The sequence below is a fragment of the Calonectris borealis genome, chromosome 1 (genome assembly GCF_964195595.1).
Source record: "Calonectris borealis chromosome 1, bCalBor7.hap1.2, whole genome shotgun sequence".
Taxonomy (NCBI): Eukaryota; Metazoa; Chordata; class Aves; order Procellariiformes; family Procellariidae; genus Calonectris; species Calonectris borealis.
In genome coordinates, this window is record NC_134312.1 from 132,723,857 (window position 1) to 132,746,890 (window position 23,034).

At 38.2% G+C, this 23,034-nt stretch overlaps 1 protein-coding gene across 1 annotated transcript in view; it reads right to left on the reverse strand.

Annotated features, from left to right (window-relative positions):
* The window catches only part of CNKSR2 (connector enhancer of kinase suppressor of Ras 2), a 223,333-nt gene that overhangs the window by 135,174 nt on the left and 65,125 nt on the right, over window positions 1-23,034 (reverse strand). The window contains exon 5 of the mRNA XM_075139373.1: window positions 8,083-8,124. Coding sequence (XP_074995474.1) covers window positions 8,083-8,124 — 42 coding nt within the window. The remainder of the gene's footprint in view (window positions 1-8,082; window positions 8,125-23,034) is intronic.

Here is a 23,034-nt window from a genome sequence, read left to right on the forward strand (position 1 = left end):
AACTACATTTCTGTTTATGAAAACATTGTTAATGGGATCAGGATCCTTCATCTTTTGTAACTGTTGATTCCCCGCTGCAATGCAGTACTAGCTACAGTAAGCAGGAAGACGAGCATCCAATTGCTCCTATAAAAATCAGCAGGATTAAAAATGCCCAGGCTTTCTCAAGCTGCACTCAGCTTTCAGTGTGCCAGGTATGTGAACAAAGGAAAAGGATTTGGCCAGACCAAAAAAAAAAAACAAGTTACAAAAGATCAACTGAGAGAAATCAACAGACGACTACATTTTCTCCTTCTGTCACACAGTCCTTGTTCTCACTATAAGCCTTAGAGCGATGACTTCAGTTCTCCTTTGCAGTAACTCATCACCACACTTTAGTAATAAATTCTCCTATTTATTCAGTGACAAACTTATTGCAGATTGAATCTACACCAGTCTCTACGTGCAAAGCTAAATGATTCAAAGGAGGATGAAAAATATCACTACACAACATCTGGTTGTTTGGTAGAAATTCAAGAGAAAACATTGTCTTTCACTCAGTAGGCAACTAGTTTACGCCCCAGAGCATGAAGAATGGAAGATAATACTTAGTTTCTACCTGTATTTTTGGACTGTAGTGTACCAATTTCTAATAGATTTTATAGAATCATAGAATCATAGAATCATTAAGGTTGGAAAAGACCTCTAAGATCATCGAGTCTAACTGTCAACTCAACACCACCATGCCCACTAAACCATGTCCCTAAGTGCCTCATCTACACGTCTTTTAAATACTTCCAGGGATGGTGACTCAACCACTTCCCTGGGCAGCCTGGAACAGGCTTGACAATCCTTTCAGTGAAGACAGTTTTCCTAATATCCAATCTAAACCTCCTTTGGTGCAATTTGAGGCTATTTCCTCTTGTCCTATTGCTTGTTACTTGGGAGAAGAGACCAACATCCACCTCACTACAACCTCCTTTCAGGTAGTAGTAGAGCGTGATAAGGTCTCCCCTCAGCCTCCTTTTCTCCAGACTAAACAACCCCAGTTCCCTCAGCCGCTCCTCATAAGACTTGTGCTCCATACCCTTCCACCAGCTTCGTTGCCCTCCTCTGGACACGCTCCAGCACCTCCATGTCCTTCTTGTAGTGAGGGGCCCAAAACTGAACACAGTATTCGAGGTGCGGCCTCACCAGTGCTGAGTACAGGGGCACGATCACTTCCCTACTCCTGCTGGCCACACGATTTCTGATACAGGCCAGGATGCTATTGGCCTTCTTGGCCACCTGGGCACACTGCCGGCTCATGTTCAGCCAGCTGTCAACCAGCACCCCCAGGTCCTTTTCCTCTGGGCAGCTTTCCAGCCACTTTTCCCCAAGCCTGTAGCGTTGCATGGGGTTGTTGTGGCCGAAGTGCAGGACCTGGCACTTGGCCTTGTTGAACCTCATACAGTTGGCCTCAGCCCATCGATCCAGCCTGTCCAGGTCCCTCTGCAGAGCCTTCCTACCCTCCAGCAGATCAACACTCCCGCCCAACTTGGTGTCGTCTGCAAACTTACTGAGGGAGCACTCGATCCCCTCGTCCAGATCATTGATAAAGATGTTGAACAAGACTGGACCCAAAACTGAGCCCTGGGGAACACCACTCGTGACCAGTTGCCAACTGGATTTAACTCCGTTGACCACAACTCTCTGGGCTCGGCCGTCCAGCCAGTTTTTTACCCAGCGAAGAGTGCACCTGTCTAAGCCGTGAGCCGCCAGCTTCTCTAGGAGAATGCTGTGGGAGACAGTGTCAAAGGTCTGTCAAAAGTCCAGGTAGACTACATCCACAGCCTTTCCCTCACCCACTAGGCAGGTCACCTGGTTATAGAAGGAGATCAGGTTGGTCAAGCAGGACCTGCCTTTCATGAACCCACAACTTTTTTTCCACAATTGCTCCTTCTCTCAGCCAGGGGAATGAGGACCTAAAGGTGACTAAATTAGATTTGCATCCGTTCTGATTCTCTGTGGCTACTTCAATGTGTGTTGGGAAAACGTCTGTCTTCTGCAGCAGAGTGGAATTACTAGCTTCACAGCTAGCTTCAGAGGCCTCCACAAGCTGTGGCCTTTCCTCAAACTGTTCATCTGTTATCTGTTCAATTTAGGCAGCTCTAGGGTCACAAAGCATTTCTAGTCAAGCTTGTGTTTGTTCCTGTCCTTAATTTTACCCTTAATTTTACCCGGGCTAGTGATCAACCTTAAATCTATCTTGCCAAGTATTTGCAATACAGAAGCGTCCTGGCTTAAACACATTCTCAGGGCTGAGGGCAAGAAAAACACCAGCCTTCCCCATCAACTCTCTCACCTACATTATTTGGATGAGGGATATGATGCCAATAAGACACACAGACATTCAGGACTAAAGGTAAGAAAAAAACATCTTGGCAACGTTAAGTATAATCTGTTTGAAAAAAAAGAAAAAGCTCAGTTAGTTACAACTGACCAAGACAAAGCAACTTGTTACATAAGCATTCAGGATGAAGTCTAACTAGTTAGCTTAAGCCAAACCATATAATTATTAATCAATTAATTTTAGTCCAAAACATTTGTTGTACTGTAGGGAATACATCAGTAACTCCGGCAATCTTAGAACCAGCTGGGCCGGGACTTGCATTTGTATATACATGGAGTTTAAACAGTGAACTAAATCTTATTTTGGATGCAAGAAGAGAGGCTTCTATTAAAGTGAAGTTTGCTGGGCCCAATTTGCAAAGTATAGACTCTTGAAAGGAAGCAGTCTATAATAGTCTATATAGTCTATAATAAGACTATAAAAATGTTACCCTTGACAATGCATTTTTAGTCGATTATAGTTTTATAACAAATATTCAAATATAGTGGGCAGGAGTGAATTATCGTCACTGTGGTTTCTGCAAGGTTCTTAGCAAAAAGAGAACATTCTGATCCATTACTTGTTCTTTTCTTTTTCAATTTAGTAACTCTTTTTTAATTTAAATAGCTCATTTGTTTTTCAAAATCTTCTGAATATTAATTTCACTCTGCACTTCTACTTTCTACAGTTTTACAACTCAATAAAACCATATTTTTTTGCAGGAAAAGCAGAGTAATTTTAAGAAAGTTAAATTCCTTGGGAAAACATTCTTTTTTTTTTTTATAGAATTAAATTAAAAAGAAAATTCAGTTAAATCTTATTATTAATCTGACTGGAGCCCCGCTTCTACTTTCTATAATTAGTCCTTCTTGCTTTGCTCTCACTTTAATACTCTACTGCTTCACATGAATTAATCTGAACTAGATATTTCCATCATATACAGCCTTGAACAGCTGGATGGAATCAATGAATTCTTCTTCAAAGATTTTAAAGCTCCATTCAGACTTTTGCAACGATTAACTTATAACTCCCCAAATAAGCAGAACTGATACCCTTTTAAGTTGAGCACTTTTCCATACATTTTATCATCTCAAGTTAAATCAATATAAAGATTCTAAATATAAACTAGCAATAGCATACTAATTTCCAATTTTGAAGCAAACACCACACCTACGGCTTATCCTTTCGTATTTAGGCCCACTGTATTTTAAAACCTGTTCTTCTTAAGTTAATGTTTTCTATTGCCATCTACTTCTGTCGGTATTATTTTCTGGTGATATTTACTTTCTGTTTACATTAATAAATTATAACAATTATTATTATTTAATTATTTATTTATTTCATCACTTACTGAGCAAAAGGTAACCTGGAAAAAACATACTGCGAAATGAAGTGGCAGAAATATGAAGCTTTACCCTGTATTCCTGAATATTTCAGAAGCATCAACACTTTAATGAGCAAAAACCAACACATTATTCCTGTGTGCTTTTATGCTTCTTATTCCACAGAAACCAAGTGTTCTGTGAACAAATTCACAGCAAAAAAAAATTTAAGAAATATAGTTATCTTTAAAATAATTGTTTCAACACACCTGCAATTCTAGGGCAGAAAATTACAGAAGAGACATTTTTTCCCAGACACACTTTGCAACTCCATTTGGAAGAAATAAACAAGTTGAAGTAGGTAATTTCTTCTTAAAACTTCATCAGTTTTCCATAAGACCTTTTCCTTTAGATACATTTTATGTGTTTAGTTGAATAACAGAGATTAGTTTACTACTTAACCTAATATTGTGAGTGACAATCAAAATGCTTTTATATAGCATTTGAAACTCTAATTGCTTAGAGTAAACAAAAACATTTCTTTCTTGAATATAAGCTGAAGCTATACAGTTCTGTCTCCACAGAATACCATTTTTCAAACGTATTGGTGATATCTAAAAAGCTAACATCAGTATAAGTTTATTGACATTAAAACATATTATCTATGGACAAGGTGATTCAGCAGTCTCTCCACATGAACACCCACACTGCCATCTCTGAAAGAAAGAGGGCATTCATTTGCTTTTCAAAAGAAATTACTGCCATTAGAATATGAGCACATCAACTATTTTTCGGCTGTACCTAAAAGCAAACCAATCAGTCTTTTAATGTAGGATCTTGCGTTTTGTGAGGGATGCTGCCTGCTCCACCATCCTTTAGAGGAAAGCATGAAGACTCAGTGATGGGTTACCTTTGGAGGTATCCACGTATGCACTTCAATAGCACCAGAGTGGTCTCACATCCCCCACCTGTACCCAGACACCTCCTTGCCCCCCATTTGGCACAAAGTAGGCTCATTCCAGGGGAAATGGGGCAGCATCCCCACAGGAGATGTGTGCTTACAGAGCTCCAGTCCCTGAACCGTGGCACACGAGTCTAAAATCACACTTTGAGCCACGTGAACAATGGAGATGTTCAACCTAGAACACAGGTTCAACCTGAATTAAACCATGGGACCACCAATAGGCAATGCTGACAAAAATCAACTCCTTTGACCCAATGATCTGCCCCTAAGGTGGTAAATTTCTTGGTGTCCTAAAGAATAAAAGCACATAACTATCTGTGCTGGTTTTGGCTGGGGTAGAGTTAATTTTTTCCATAGTAGCTAGTATGGGGCTATGTTTTGGATTTGTGCTTGAAACAGTGTTGATAACACAGGGATGCTTTTGTTACTGCTGAGCAGTGCTTACACAGAGTCACGGCCTTTACTGCTCCTCATAACGCCCCACCAGCGAGTAGGCTGGGGGTGCACAAGAAGTTGGGAGGGACGCAGCTGGGACAGCTGACCCCAACTGACTGAAGGGATATTCCATACTATATGACGTCATGCTCAGCAATAAACTAGGGGGAAAGCTGGCTGGGGGGCCGCTGCTCCGTAACTGGCTGGGTATCAGTCGGTTGGTGGTGAGCAATTGTTTTCATTTGCATCACTTGTTTTTCTTGGATTTTATTTCTCTCACTTTGTTATTTTCCTTTTCATTACTATTATTACTATTATTATTATTATTGTTGTTGTTGTTATTATTATTGTTTTATTTTATTTCAATTCTTAAACTGTTCTTATCTCAACCCATGAGTTTTCTCACTTTTACCCTTCCAATTCTCTTCCCCCCATCCCGCTTGGGTGGGAAGTGAGCGAGCCGCTCTGTGGTGCTTAGTTGCCAGCTGGGGTTAAACCACAACATTGTCATTTAATTTATTTTCATTTCTGTAGCTGTAGTTCTTTTTTACTTCTGTAACAAGGATCTCTTAAAATTTGACTTCACTCCTTAGTGGGAACTTTCCTCTCTAAGTCATCCTAGCAAACACAGCTATATGTTGGTATCTGATCATTCAAAGACAGCTGGATGTGACGCTGGCCAGATACCACTTCTGTTACCTCCAGGAGTTTGCACAGTTTGCAGATGGGAAATGTACTCAGAAAATGGACTTGCAATAGCTTGGTGTTTGAATTAAGAAGAGAGAATTTACTTTCTCTATATATAATATATGTGTACATGTTCTCTCCTCCCAATCTTTCCTAGTTCTCCCAGCATTTCTCATTCAAGATTCTTTCTATATGTTCTTTTTATATCAGAGAACCTTCTTTTTAACATTCACCTCTAAATTTACTGGATGCACAGTCTATAACAGGAGATTTAAATTCTTAATCTCCCTCTAGAACATCTTTAATCTAGTTTGTACTCGTGCATTCAAATATTGTTATCTCATAAGGTATCTAACGTTCTCTCTTCTTTGACACTGGCATAAAATTACCATGCACTCTCTCAAGATCTTGACATCAGTAGGCTTCTCCCCTGTTTTTTGAATCTACCTGTTAGATTCCTCCTCCCCAGACTGTGTAATGGGCTAAAGCCACAACACCTTTTTCTGTCCTCCAAGGAGAGGGGTTAGAGGGAACTGTGACTGCTTTCAATTCCAATTCCATCATCAACCTTTTCAGTTGCACTGGTAAAATACTTCCTTTCAAATTCAAAATATGACTTCAAATCCCATCTTTTAATTATTCAATCACAGATTTATCCCTTTCCTCAATTGCTTTTGGTCAGCTTTTGCCCCATGAAATCCCATCCATCAGCTAAAATGCAACTTGGTCAGAAATGATCCAAGTTACATGTAATACATATAGTCATTTTTAATCCTAGGCTCCAGTAAAACATTCAATGCTCTGTTCATGTTTACTTGCAAGCTTGAGCACTGATCATAGAAGCTAATTAAGCTCTCCACAGTAATACATATGTCCACCTGTCACCACAATGAAGTTAGTGTGGATTAAAGAAATAAGCCTATGTGAGTCTGAATGATGTAAGATAATACAACTTTTGAAACCTGTCTCAAATTTATGCACTCACATATCTTAAACGAATCCCTCAGTTTCCTCAAAATTTTTGGTGAAGACTATTTTAACTGATGCTTCATCAGCTCTAAACACTGCCAGCTCCCTTTATAATCCTTTTTGCTAATTTGTAAAAGATATATACTGTATATAGCAGATGTCAGAACTCTTGGCTCTTACAGCAGAAAACAAGCATGTATTGAAAACCAGGCTATATATAATGATTTCAAACTTATAGCATTTCAACTTTTGCCAAGATTATGCAATTAAAAACTTCATTACTTAAGTACTTGCAGAGATCAGCCTAGCAAAGATGATGATGTCAGCCTCACTAAAATTGCTAATTCTTTGTGTCCCACAGGGGAAAAAAGTCAGTGAAACTTAAAAATACAAGGAGATGTTTTATTCCACATCACTGTGAAATCAAAGCATCAAAAACCTATAGAATTCATCTTGCCAAGCATTTGATATGGGAATACTGAAAAAAAAAGTATAGCAAAATTTACTGGGAAGCTCACCTTTTAAAATAAAGAAATGCAGTATTTTCTCGCCTAAGCTCTGATAATAAGAAAAGTAAGATATCAAAACCTACTTAAATGTGAAATACAGTGAATAAATTAAACCAATTCATTACTCACTCTTAAGAAGAATATCTTTGTATCTAACTTGTAGAAACAAGCTCTGGGTTAACTTAATACGGACTAAACTACAGCCACAACATGAAACACAATTTAATATCTAAAACTAAGGTGCAGTCTTCAGACAAAGTTTACTCAAGCTTTTGACTCTCCATCCACCAAAGTACCAGCCTTTCAAACTCATCCTGTGTTCTGATGCCCTGATGACTTTCATCTGCTTTATTTATTATCAATAGCACCACAGATTCTGGGAACAGATCATTGTATTTATGCTGAGAATTCAAAAGGAAAGAATGGCGTTAATTTTCCTGTCACTAGGGTATGAGGAATAAATCTGTATGAGGAATAAAGCTGTATAAATGAAGCTATATCACTAACATAAATATATATTATTATAGAAGCCTAGCAACCAGCTCTTTTGAAAAAAAATAGCCATTTTTCAAAATCATTCTTCTGACCATGGTTTACAAATAACAGATGGGCCTGAGCCAGACAAACACAAGCCCTTGCAAAGTTCCTGGCTTCTCATATGCCAAGTTCGGCTTCCATAACATCATTACCTATTCACATGTAGTTCCATACATTCACTCAGTCGTACCCAGCCTAGTTCATTATCACACTGGCACTGCATAGAAAAAGCTCAAAACACACGGCTCTATAATTCTATGTAGTCTATACAAATATATATTCCTTAATAGAAATCCAAACACTACTCACCACATGAAGGATTTTATTCTCTGTTTCATATACTGTGCAATCCTGAAAAAGTAAAGCAGAAAAGTTAAATTCATCCAATTATTCACCTTTCCTAGACTAATCCTTAAAAAGAATTAAACTGAATTGAAAAGTCTTTAGGATGAAACTAAAGATTTCAAAGTCTCAAACAGAATGGAAAGATTCATGTAACCAAAGTGTGAAGCCACCACAGAAAGGAAATACTGGTAAATGTTTATATCTGTTCACTAGTTCTTGTTGCTTCCTTCCTTAAGACAGATAACAATCTTCCTCCACTTTACAGCCTTTTGGCACATACCAGGTAGTCACATGTATGCCAGACAAGTGGCTTCAACCTGCAGTCCCTGACCATGGACAAAAATGACCCGCTTCTAGTGCTAACACTGAAAAACAGAGGTACCAGCAGTAGTTTTAAGTAACTAAGAAAGCAAACTAAGCTGAACAATTCCTGTTGAGCTGAGCTGAACTGACATGTTTGCACATCCTGCCAAAGAAGAGAAGGAAAACCCTGGGAGGAGGAAGAAGAGAAAAGGGAACCACTGTTGTTTATAACACCATGCAATGGGAGGGAAGACAAACATGGTATACAAAACGCACAGGGAACTTGAGTCAGACCATCTTATTACATACAGCCTGCTGGGGACTGCATGGACATTGTTGTCACCTTATGTACCATGTGAGGCAGTTTCTATAAGCAAGACTAACAGATGGGAGGCTGGGGGCTGTGAAAGTTTTTCTGACAGGCCAAAATCTCAGTGGATATAGAGAAATCATAGAATCATAGAATCATAGAATCATTAAGGTTGGAAAGACCTCTAAGATCATCGAGTCCAACCGTCAACCCAACAATACCATGCCCACTAAACCATGTCCCTAAAATGGAATTAGTAAGGCAGAGAGCACATGAAATACAACAACATTGGTGAAAGAACCACTCTTTTCTAAGTTCATCAGATGCCGTAGCTTTATAGTAATTAGTGCAAGCTCTGTTTAGAACGGATGCTTTGTATCCTACCTAATAACCCACATGAAAAACATCACTAAGTTTTCATGGTTTAAGTTTCATTTTTAAATCAGTTTATCCTGTTAGAAAACCAACTTTGTTATATGCAACTGTTTTAAAAAAATGAACTTTTAATCCATGAAACGCTTCTAGTGTTACTCAGGCAAGAAAAGCCAATGTGTTCTTAAGCTTTATATAAAGCAACCTATGCAGAAGCAGCAGGTTGATCAGGGAGTATTTTCCTAATAACAGCTGTTGGCATTCAGGAAACATTTGCCAGTAAGTACAGCCGGAAAGAAAATCTAACACGTTTAATTATATGCAGACATCAATGAAGTATTTGCAATCTTAGTAGCAAAACACACATTTCATTGTTATATGTGGGAGGGCATGTAACATTTTCAATCTGGATACATCAATGTTCTGCATGGTTTCTTATGAATCATTCTTCTGCAAAAATAGCAGGAAGGGATTGCAACATTTATATTGAAGAACAAAAAAGAAGTGTTTTTAAGCAGACATAATTATTTCATTGGTAATAGGAAGAGTTTACTGTAAGTTTAAACACTCAGCTTAAAGAAGATAATTTGAGAAGTCTCATTACTAAGGGAAGAAGGATTCTGGGTTCTTAAACGCTGTAGAGGTTTATTACAACCAAGAAACCAGTGAATAACAGAAAAACACTGCTACATCCTTGAAATGAAACTCTTCCACACAGTCATGAAAGAAACTAAAGAAATACGCCTTATTTCTGACAAACCAAGAGTATATATATAAACAAAAATATTTCTGAATCTACAGAAGACAGTAAAGCAATTGGAAAAATTCTCAGGCATCCAGTCTATGTATAGGGGCAGGTGGCCTCACCCTTAAATTCTCTCCTCAACACACGATTCCCTACAGATCCAGGGTCTGGGAAGAGGAATTCCTAAATGAGTTTATCACATAGCGGACAGCTGATTGTTGATGGTACATCTTCATATTCAGGCAAGAGAAAAATTAACAGTTCAGTAAACGTTAAAAGACAGAAAAACTGGAAGAGAGCAAATGCAATGCTTAGGTAAAAAAACAATACCAAAATACACTTTTTTTCGTACATGAATGACATCCAACTAAACATAATTCAAGCATGAACTCAGGGAAATGTGCAGGAATGGAAAGATCCATGCCAGCATAGCCCAGAGCAGCCCTGAAGTCTAGGATTCAAAGAAACCTACAAAAGGTCACCAAGCTGATCCCTGCATCGTAGCAAGCTTGTTTTAACTTCTTGCAGCCATCCCTAGAGGTGAGGGCTAAGACTGCTTCTGAATGATCCCAAGAGCAAAACCTACACGTCTTTTTCTTTCATAGTGAAGAGTTTATTTCCCCTTAGATTTTCTAAGTCACTCCACTGCTTTATGCTTTACCTTTAAGCAAGTGCTGAGGATAACTGTGCCCACCCTCTTCAAACGTCCCTTAGGTAGAATAAGCTGAATGCTTATTACTGGGGGCCTTTACCATTTACAATTATTGCTTTTTCATACCCATTTCATTTCAACTAAAAGAGCTTAGAGCACTTGAGAACTATAAAAAGAGTCGCTAACTATGCAATTAGAAATAAATTTGTATTCTTAATAGCATACCACCCACAGCTGGAGAACATCTCTTCCTTCCATATCTAGACTACAAGCCCGTATCTTACTCCTGAAAGATCATCTTAAATATCTGTTTAATCACAGTATCAAAACATTGCAATTAAGGTAAGAAACAGATCATATGCAAGTTTAACATCAACTTTTTTCTACTTCAGAAAAGCAGGAACACACAAAAAATCTGCAACCAAGCTTTACTCCTACACAAGCTAACAATTTGCTATTCACTTAGTGAAACAATACTGTGATTACCCCTGAACTGAAATACACCGATACAGCAAGGAGGAGATATTTCACTTTTACCTGTTTATTCTCTGAACTTCACACATATATTCACTGACAAACTATAACTAAAGCTAGGCTATATGATCTTCATCTAACCAACCAAACAAAACTTCTGCTGAAACAGCATAAGGTTATCTTCTAAATGCGCATTATCTTCTAAAAGATTAATAATGCAGATTGTGTTATTATAATAAAGCAACCAGTAATAAAGCAACAAAAGCAGTTCTGTGTTAACTTATACTTTCTGAAGAGGTAGTCAAATATTGGCCATTAGCACTTTCAGAGAGGAAAATGGGGCAGTATCATCTGCAAAGAAAGAGAAATAAAAGGGGAATACAATGGAACAACTAAATTACTAATATCAGATTTTCATGGTCACTCTTTCCAGCTCTGCTTCATGCATCAAAAATGGCAAAAGTGACCCTTGCGGAGGCAGCTGGAACTAGGCTAAGATCCTAATAAGAAGGGAAACATGAAGTCCAAAACAGGAAGAAAAAAAAAATGCAGTAAGGGAGGAAGATAAGAAGAGCAAGAACAAACCTCAACAATCCAGGAGAGGTTTCTTCTGCACTTTCAGTCTCAGCATAATTTTAAAACCTATCTTTAAGTCTAGTAAGACCGACACTACACTGCAACTGAGAGGCATCACTTCTATTTCTTCCAGAACTTCTGACCTTCATAACCACAATTCTGTATTATTTCTACAAAAATTACAAGTTTTATTTGCAAAGATCCTATTGTAATGTCATAAGTAATAATTACTAAAGACAATTAAATTAAACCCACTGAATTAGACAGCACTGAGTGGTGACAGTGCTGCAAAATGTACACGTCTCCTCCCACCCTGCCCCAGGCATTGCTAGAACAATTCACACGAGGCAACATATATAAAATACAAATATTTGTGGATTTTATTTTTCAAATGCAATGTTTATGATGCTTTATTTTTCCATTTTATTTTCTTCTCCCCTCACTATTATTGTATTCTTTTTAAGCATTTGTCTTAGTATGTCACAGAAGTAGGGAATGGGTTCAGCTAAGTACATCAGCACTTTTCTTATTCTTTAGTCATTTTCTTTGCACCTGAGTTGACTAAATCTCAACTCAAAATGTGAAGTACTGAGATCTAGAAGACCTGCCAACTCATCCTACTGCTCCTATATCTCACAGGGAAAAAATGTTCATGCAGTTCTCCAGCGCTATAACTACAGGATAAAATTCAGCAGAAAACACTTCTATTTCTGCATATATATGATCTGCTTTACAAGTCCGAGTCGGCAACCTGTCAAATTACCTATTGCAGTTACCTGTCAAAGACTTCTCCTCTCAGGGTACTTGCAGGCTATAATCTTGAAACATACCATCATTATTATTACTACTACTACTACTATTATTATTCATGGTTTTGCCACATATTCTAGGCAGCTGCTGCACTGCACTCTTCTTTGCAGTCTTACGTTCCTGCCAACTCCACGACTTAACTTCAGAATAAAGTTATGCTAGCTCAGAAAATAAAATACATACATACAAATAGTTAAGGGATACAAAAAGAGAGAATTGGAGAAACGTGTTTATTACTTCTTTCAGCAACAAATCAGCAACATTTCAGCATTTCCAGTAATCCTCAGATCAGAGTGCTCACGAGAGGGCATGAACTTCTTTCACTGTATTTTCTTGTTCAGCAGAATGCCTTAGCTGCTCATGTATATTTAGTCATCCTGATTTACTTTTTCCTCCAAGGCAAGGAAATTTCCTAGGCAGAACTGATACAGAAGCAGGCTACACCACTGTCAAGAACAAAAACCTGATTCTCAGGTAACATGTTAGCCCAAAAATGTCCTTTGTGAATTCATATGATAGCAGCATTGCTCAAAAGCAGGCTGTGTGGTGCTACAGAGGTGGAGTCAACCGGAGCATCTTGCGAAGAACAAGAGCTTGCCATGAGAGCATACCTTCTCCAGGCAGCTTTCAAGCTGCTTCTGGTGGAGCTTCTTCACTGTTTTTTTCATTTGTTTTCCTCTGGAGTCCAACGAATTTACATGAAGGAGATTTACGTGTGTGTGTGTGTGTATATTGCGCTGTTTCTACCAGTATTTTGCTGATAAAATGTAGGCAAGGTTAGGAACACAATTTTAAAAGCGGTAGTGAAATTGCCTGGGAAATGCATCTTTCATGAGCAATCCCACACATATCTTCCATGTCTAGTTTTAAGAGGGCAACAGATAGATTTTATGTACTGCTTAAAAACAGATGTCTGATAGAATTGCTGTCACCATTATTTTGAAGTCACGCAAAATGTTCTAAACTATGTAACTCCAGTTCTCTATTTGTAACAAAAATAATGAATTACATGATTGCTAAAAGCGGGTTCAGACTCTCGTGCATTGCCAAACCTTTGGTATAAAATCTCTCTTGAGCAATGTAGCCATTGGTTGGAATTAAGCCAAGCCATCCTTTAAATCCCTTTCCTTCTCAAATTGATTAGAACTGTAACTGAAACCTTTAATACCAGTATATGTCAAATGGATTGTCTGTTGGTCTTGCTACTTAGCAACAATAAAAAATAATTAACTTGAGAATACTCAGAAGCATAACTTCAGCCTCAGCACTGCTCCATCAAAAATAAGTTGTTCTGGCTTCAAGGAGCCCACTCTGAGCCTGCTCAAGTGTCGCTAGCTCTAGGGAATTTATGGCATTGGCTCTAAAAAGGCTCATTTGGTTTGAATTCTAGCCAATTCAGCTATGGCAAGAGAGCCACAAGACTGAGGTTTGCTGGAGTCATCACTGAAGGTTCTCACAAAAGTTCTCAACAACAGTGATGACAAAGTCTAAAGCTTTGCCAACACATGAAGAAGGCAAAAGTTTTATAGCTTTCATAGTACCTTCATTTATCATTACCCTTTTCTTGGACCAAGACAGTGGTACATAATTTCCAAACAGGTACAAGGGTAAGATAGGTTGAGCCAACTTAGCCTTTCACTACTTAGAAAATGCATGGAAAATATATCTAATACAGCTGATGGCAGGATTAAACAATGACAGCTTTGAAACAATAAACTTGATTGATATAATATAAGCTATGGCAAAATGCTGTGTTCTGTAGACCATGACGATTAGAAAACTGAAGGATATTAGGGAACTCTGCTCAGACTGTGATTTACAGGTATGTCTGGGTAATTACTGGAGTAATAAAATACAAATTGGCAGATATACAGATCTGCTCAATCCCCTCCCCTCCAACACCCCTCCCAAAAACAAGAAACAAAAAACTTAAAATACCCCCAAAGCTACAGAAGCTGGCAAGCAGGTAACGTTCTCCTCTGGCAAGAGGCAAAGAATTAAGAGCAAGACACAGGCAGAGGTTTCCTGAGATGCTTTACCACATCTTTGATTTTAAGAGGTCTAGCAGGACTTTGGATACAAAAGGTGTGGGCCTCGGGGACACTGACAATTATAAATGTTTGGAACAGAGAGAGAGGAATGTAAAATGCAACCGCAAGTTCCTCTTAAGCTATGCATCAACCCAGTTTGCATAGGTAATCCTTGGCTGCTGCCATACAAAACGAATTTTTAAAATTACACAGCCATTGTTAAAAACCTATACTGTATTTCTAAGTGGATCTCGCAGAATATGGGCTTTCCCTGGCTTTCTTCTTACAGAGCTGCTCCAAAAGAGTCTCCTGTCATGGCTGTTTCTCCTCCTTCCGACTGCCACAGTCCCAGGGAGCTCTACCCTCAACTCTCCCCTTTTCTGCAACTTCTTCCCTATTGCTCAGCAGCCTCCTAAAATCATGCTGCTTTAATTATCATCTCTGTGCGGATGAGTCACAGATCTCTCGTCCCTTCTGTTCACATTCGCAGTTCAGAATCTCCTCCTGGATATTTGCCACCAGCCATAACACAGTATGCTGAAAAGCTGAAATCACGTTTCTTCCCAAACCCTTCCTGCTCTCCACTTCTTTCCCTATCTCTGTCAACAACTCCACCACCTCATGTCCCACAAGCTCACAACCTGGGTGCCATTTTCAACTCCTCTTCGCTTCCCACACAAATCCTGTCGATTTTCTTCTCACTGCCGTTCAGAAATATTTGCTTTCTTTCCCACTTATGCTACAATTATTCAACCCCTGCAGTTCTTGACACTGGGTCTACGGCATCCTCACTCTATTATTATTCCCTGCCCCTCCACACTGAAGCCAGAGTTCGTCTGTATCTGCAGCAACCCACTCTGTCCTCCCCCATTGGAAACATGCATAAGAATCGATGGAGATGGAAGAAAAGAGAATGGTGAGCACACGCCATTTAATATACTAAAGGAAGAGGAAAAAAATCTCTATTGTGAAAAATAGAATCATAGAATCATAGAATCATTAAGGTTGGAAAAGACCTCTAAGATCATTGAGTCCAACCATCAACTCAACACCACTCATGCTCACTAAACCATGTCCCTAAGCGCCTCATCTACACATCTTTTAAATACTTCCAGGGATGGGGACTCAACCACTTCCCTGGGCAGCCTGTTCCAAGGCCTGACCACTCTTTCAGTAAAGAAACTTTTCCTAATGTCCAATCTAAACCTCCCTTGGCACAACTTGAAGCCATTTCTTCTCGTCCTATCGCTGGTTACTTGGGAGAAGAGACCAACACCCACCTCGCTACAACCTCCTTTCAGGTAGTTGTAGAGCGCGATGAGGTCTCCCCTCAGCCTCCTCTTCTCCAGGCTAAACAGTCCCAGTTCCCTCAGCCGCTCCTCATCAGACTTGTGCTCCAGGCCCTTCACCAGCTTTGTGATTTTAATGCAAGCTATTACATCAATGCTACATAAAAGGACATTTCCTATGCAACCTACACAAACGCTTCTAAAAGTCTAGAGCCTTTCCCTGGATATTTAATGAACCTGCAGTTCTCTAAGTTCATAACCCTGTGTACAAACTAATAGCGATTACCCAGCTTACTGAGTACAAAGAATTGCCTTAATTTTGTTTAAACAATCTGCATGGAGTGGCACCTATCATCATAGTAACAGAATACTTCATGTAAAACTTTAACACAACTTACATAAATCACCCACAGATCAAGCAACTACTGGGAAAAATTGCTCGCTGGATTGAGAGAGATGCAATATGTACACTAAGCTCTTTTATTCCACCTTTCTGAAGTAATTTTCCATTTCCAATTATTTCTACCCTCCTTTCTGTGAAAGACATCATCTTGCTTTCCTTTGGGATCTAGTCGCATATTAGTTCTTCATTTGCATATAGAGAGTAACACTTCTTCCTGCTACGCCATTTCTAAAATGAGCTGGTATACCATTAGGTCAGAAACCATAGCAAGTATTTTAGCTTGTGACTAAAATCACATTGATACTTGCGCATATATCCTGCTAGAATCTAAGTGCTTACGTGGTCTAAATTGAATTTCAGCTCTTAGGGTGATTTCTCTATGCAGCGACATTCTCAGCAGCAAAAATAAAATCCACTGAAACTGTCAACAGATGAAAGGTTGGAATTGAAGCAAAAATGTTCCATCCAAAGGAGAAAAAACAGTCAAAACACCCTTTTTTCCACACCTCTAATTCAGAAAAATAAGCATCATGCATTCAAAACTAAATCTTTTATTACTGACATGCAAAATAGAGTTTGTAGCATGATGTGTTGTGCAGTTCTTAAGTTTTCTATGTCACTTCCAAGACCATTTAGAGGTAAATAACTTCTTAATTTTTCACTTCTGCTTTTCCTCTAGTACTGTCATGAAAAAGATTTCTTGTTTATAAAACACAATTGCAGCAAAATATTTCCTATAGTGCCTAGGTGGTTATTCCGCCAACAGAGGAAATAAAATTAATCAAACTTGAGAAAAAGTTAGGTATGAAATTTAGGTAGATGGCATTTCAGGCTCAGCAATGACTTGAATTTTTCATATTGGATCATCTGAAATTCTTGATGTATTTTTAATGGATTTAAGCAAACAAACACACACGTACCTCACATTATATTCCTGAAATAAAGATTGACCCTACACTTTTTCGTGCTCAAGGCTTCTACTAGCTACCTAGCAACATATAGCTTCTGTAATTCACCATACTGAATCATAGAATCATAGAATCATACAGGTTGGAAAAGACCTCTAAGATCATCCAGTCCAACCGTCAACCCAACACACCATGCCCACTACACCATGTCCCTAAGGGCCTCATCTACACGTCTTTTAAATACCTCCAGGGATGGTGACTCCACCACTTCCCTGGGTAGCCTGTTCCAAGGCCTGACCACTCTTTCAGTAAAGAAATTTCTCCTAATGTCCAAAGTGAAGTGAAGTGAAATCTTGCTTCGCTGCACCTGGTTACAGAGACTGTACTGTCTCTGGAAAGGGAAATGAGGTTCCAAAGTAAAAGAAATGCAGAGTCTCAATCTTCACGTCTACTGATACAACCAACATAATCTTAATCCATCACCGTTAATGATTAAATTTAGCGTTTATAAAGAATTACACAGGAAGCATGGCATATCCTCTGTCTGCCTCTATTCAAATGGAAACTGTGATGCCACTCAACACGCACTGACACAGTGCCCACAACAATCCGTTTAAGAAAAAAAGGTTTTATTTAAAGGAAACATATGAGATATTAAAAAACATTTTTCCCCTCTGTCTACACTTTATCTCAGTTTCCACCAACTTTCTGCTATTTTCTGCAAGTGCTTCCATGAGCGCATGAATTAACCCAACAGTCCCTGACTCTTTCACTGTCACCTTGACCCACTCAGGCTCCTTTTCTTGGAAAAATTTAACAGCTGTATTGGTTTACCAGCATATGGCCCATCAAAAAGACTACTCTTTTTTCCACAAATTATTCGGTGTTGTGTTTCGTTTTTCCCCCTGTTCAGAGGGTGTCAATCAGAAAGAAGAAAGAACCAAAGAAAAACAACCAAACAAAAAAACCAAACAAGCCAACACCAACCCATTTTTGCTTTCTGGTCACAAAGTTTCTTACGTACTCAGCAATCTTTTGGGATTTTTTTTTTTTTCTTCCATCCAGAAGGAAAAGAAACTACTTCCTTTAAGAATGGAAAAGGAAACACAGCTAACAAATTCACAGGACTTTACAGGGTGGGTTTTTATTAAAGCATGCAGTGGCTTCATAAGCAACTTTGAAAATGTCACATCACAGACTACACAAGTTTAGGGAGAAAAACCTCTTCACAGCATGTATCTCAATGACAAATAACGAGGCATCAAATTATTTCTAGTAGTGGTTCATGCCCCTATGGACTATTATTGATGTTTTAACCTTTAAGCTCTTCCGTGCCTAGTCCCATTTCAAAAAGGACTCCAAAACTTAAATAAAAAGACAACAATATATCTACAAGTAAGCCATTTCAAGGGAAAAAAAAGTACAATAAAATAGCAGAAATAAACTACCAGAATCAGAAAAAGGCATCAATGTTAAGCACCTTGGGCACATTTTACATGACATTAAATTACATCTGAAATTTGCCATAGAAATGTGCTATAGAGAAATAAGCTACTTGACTATGAAAAAGAGAAAAACGTTGCTAAAGAGCATAAATTGAAACTACTTTGATATAGCTTCTTGTAAACAAAAACCAGTTTCATATTTCCAACAATCCTTTAAATTCTATTTTACCTTATACATTATACATTGACTTCTAAATTTGAAGAAAACAACTGCACAGGATAATATGTATCCTGAAACACCGTTACTTCCGAGAACTGCTTTGAACCTTATGCAACAGAAAATCTTGCATAAGAGCAGCACCTGAAGGATACAAGTGAGTCTAAATTTCTGTCAGTGTTACTTGCAATGTGTTATAACACTTTCATATGAATACCATTTGGATTCAATGTACTATAGGCAGATATTGCCTGGGTATTGTTTTCAAAGAGGGCTTTTTTGTTCTGTTTTTAACATTTCACCACATTTATTTAGCTACCCACTTGTACACTTATCCCCTACTTGTACACTTATCAGAAATGGGGCATTCTGTATAGAGAGTGTACTATGCATATGTATATTTTAAATTCCAAGAATGTGGCCTCCTCACCATGAATTATTTTTATTAAAAAAAGGGGAGAGGGAGGGGATTATTACCATGGTAGGCTAACAAAGATTTTCCTGCAAGCATTTGATAATATAGTTGAGGTGGAAGGAATAATGTTGAAAATTTAAATTAAAAACTTTAAAATTTAATACATAACTGTTTTCATCAAACATATGTTGCTTTGAAAATCCCAACAATTTGGAAGCACAAAGCAGTTTTAATGAGGAACCAATCAAATGTTCACACCACAGAACTATTAAAGCCAGTTTATTAGCTGAAGATAGCTGAGATAATTAGCTAGTTGGTATGACCTAAAATTCAAAATTTTAAAGCTATATTTAGTGAGTCCTTAAAGTCCTTAACAACTAGGACTTAAAAACAAAAGTGAGGAATTGTTATTGAAAAGTATATGAGAGATATTTGTAACAATAGTACTAAGGATATTAATTATTCTCTGTTCACATATTTGATATTGTCCTTACCAAATGAATAGAGCCATTTGATATTATTCCATTTGGATTCTGAGTCGGGGCAGGGGGCTAAGAAAGTAAATTCCCTTTTCATCCTTTAAACTGGAAAACAAGCCTGCACTTAATTTCTCAGTGAGACTTAATATTTGAAACATTCATCACATACATTACAATCATTTGATTATAAAAAATGCAATGTCATAGAAAAATAGTGCATTACTCAAGAAATATTTTGTGATCCTTTTCAATATCTTTTATCTGAAAGATATCAACGGCTAGAAGCCCAACAAAGATTACCCCTTCAGCATGGGAAGTGAGTCCATCAGGGCACGGAGTATATGTACACTTACTTACTTTTTCGAATCTCAAAACATCTTTAAATGGGGAATAAGCTCAAATCACTCAGCTGAGGCAGTGCACAGTGCACTTCTGTATGTGCTCTGTATTAGGGCTTTTAGCTCAAAATCCCAGATGCTTATATGTCCAGACAGAGTTTTTGTGGGTGGTTGTCTTGGTCTTCCCTAGCTATCTTCCATGCTGGCCATCACCTCCCAAATTGCATCACTCCAGTTCTCACCCCGTGTCACCCGAAATCTGAGTTGACCTCCAAATGGTGCTGGGAGACAGATGAAGTCAGAAGTACGTTCTGTGATAACGGTGCAAGCCAGGTCCGTGTCAGCCAAGTGACTGTTCTCCATCTCCACCCCTGTTACACAGAATTGCTTCCGCCGCATAGTCCCTCTTCAAAAAGGTGTTTAGGCAGAGCAGTAATTGCAGTGAAGCTTTTATAAAGGAGTATTTATAGGCCTACAGCTATGCTTCTGTTGAAGCATCTTGCTAAGTAAATCCCACAAGACATTAAAGCTGTGAGATAAACACCAGTGCTTTTAAAACTAAATAAACACAGCAAATCATTGTGAAAGCTGATTAAGGAAAGTAAAAAACATGTGACGAGTGCTACTGATGATCACTACCAAACACTAATAATAAGAACTACGGTGTCCAGCAGTAAAGTTTTCTTTAAATGTCTGATAACTTACAAAGTCAATATCAAATTAGACTTTTCAGATATTCCCAAGATTTCCAGCGTTTTAATTCTAAAGAAGAATGCTTCCTTAGTGAAACCTTAGTGGGTTCCTGAGGAACAAGAGCATTGAGAATGATAATAAAAGCTACCTACAGATTGCCTAAGAAAGCAATAAATCTTCTATTCCTTACAGTTATCATTGTAGCTGTTGCTACCTTTCCAAAACAAAACAAGCACACTTAAAAGGACCAGTTCCTGGCACTCTCTGAAGCTGAACCCGACTAAGTCAATAGCAAGACTTTAATGAATGCCACAAAGACAAGGAGTCACTCATATTCTTCCTTATATGCATTTGTGACTGGAACAATTCTGCCGACACAAATCTAAATTCATGAATGAACCAAAAGGGAAAAAAGCACAACCCAAAACAATCTCACCCCCCCCAACTTGTACACCCATATCCCGTTATCTTGTACCATCAAGAAAGAACTGGCCTTTTTTACTTTTTGCAGTGTAAACAGGGAGTACAGATAATGCTCAGCCTCCGATTCCTATGGGGACGCTCTTAGCAGGCAGACAAGTGTAGGAGAGAAAGGCAGAGAGTGCAAGCTAATGGCAGCAAAAATCACGATAGTCTCATGGATTTGTTTATTTAAATAGGTTTTTTTTTTTTACCTCCGGTGTTCTGCTGCAAGGGAAGAGTTGTTTACAAAATCCAAGCCCTGAATTAAATATGCCATCAGCAAGGAGGATGGTATTAACAGTGAAAACCTGCAGGAAGTGCCTATGAAACAATATCTTAAAGTCCTAAGGGGGAGAAAAAGAATCCCTAAGCCAAAATAAAACAACTGCATAGAAGCAGATGATTAGTGCGAATGCGAAGCAGGTTACAATAATAACTTGCAGTGCTCTGAGGGACCTGCTTCCACTAGCAAATATCCACTGCATGCTGGCCTGTTAGTTAGGTCCTGGGCAATGTGCAACACTCATAGAAAATGAAATGGTTAAAACAAAGTATGTGCCATTCTGCATTTTATTCCAAAGTTTGTCTCTAAGTAGGTATTACAACTCCAACTTTTCTAATTATTTAAAGGTTAAAGCACAAACACTCAATAGATTTTCTTAGAATTCATATTTATAAGACAGAGCAGTAATTCTGTCATTTTTTTTTCTTCATTATCCATTTAGCGCTGATAATGGGAGGGGGGAACCCAACAATACTTAATTCTATGAAGAAACGCTGACATTACAATTAGCCTCAAAACGTGCAAAATAATTCAAGCAAGCCAGCTTAATTTTAGTTTTTTTCCCTCCATCTTGACTAAAGAATCATTTTTGGTTAATAAATCTGAAGGTTGGCTGTACCTTTAACAACACAAAAAAAAACCAGTTTTCAAACCTGCCAGTGCTCGGTTACTGAGGTGAATACTGGAGTTCTATTTTTAAATTGTATGAATGTCTTAAAAAAAAAAAGTCAAAGGCATAAGAAAATGTACAGACTGAATATTTTAATTAAGCTTTATAAAAATGTTCTTAGCTACTGTTACAAGAACATTGTAACATCGTCTTCTGTAACTCTTTCACAAACAAACAAAAAATTTTTTAATTAAATTATAAATTATTGTAAGTTAGTGAAGTACTATAAAGTACTTTGCATACAGAAGAAAACGGATTCTGAGACAGAAAAAACACCTGATAAGGTGATACTGAAACATTCAACTTACAGCCTTAAGAAAGCACAGTGAGAATTTTCCGTGTGTTCAGTGATCATATAAAAGAAAAGCTCAGCGAAGACATTTTGAAATGCTACATTGGAATGCATTTGTTTTAAGTAGAGATCAAACCACATGTGTTTGGGACTAGTAATGGAATTTTTCATTATCATTCTTCTGACTACAGCCCAATTCAATTTCAGGGCATGCTTAAATGTAGGCACATAAATGCTCCTTTTGACTCCAAAGTATGAATTCATGTCCTGAACTGCTTCCTGATTGGGGAATCATGTCAGATAAAACTGCTTTTCTCCAAAGGTATTAAACAGCAACATTTGCTCTCATTCACACTGAAAGATATACATAGAGAAATATCTACCTGTACTATAGCGAATTAGCAGTATCATGGATAGGGATGAATTTGTAAGAAAATGAACTGACATTGAGCTAATTCCTGGGAAATACTGCAGCGGTTGATATTTTACCCAGCTTCTCACTAACAGTGGACACATGAAAATGGATCAGGTGGCTCTTCCCCTCAATTAAAAAACTAGATGATGATCCACAGCTACCTTTGTGGAAAATGAGCAGTTTGGCCAAGGGGAAGGGATGCCCTCCGATGCCTTCTTTTCCCAGAGTACCAACCCCTTCTCACAGCTCAACAAGGGCACAACAAGCCACAGGACAACAGATAAAAAACACATGCAAAAGGCAGCCAAGAAAACGAAGGCCTGGGCTCTTCTTCC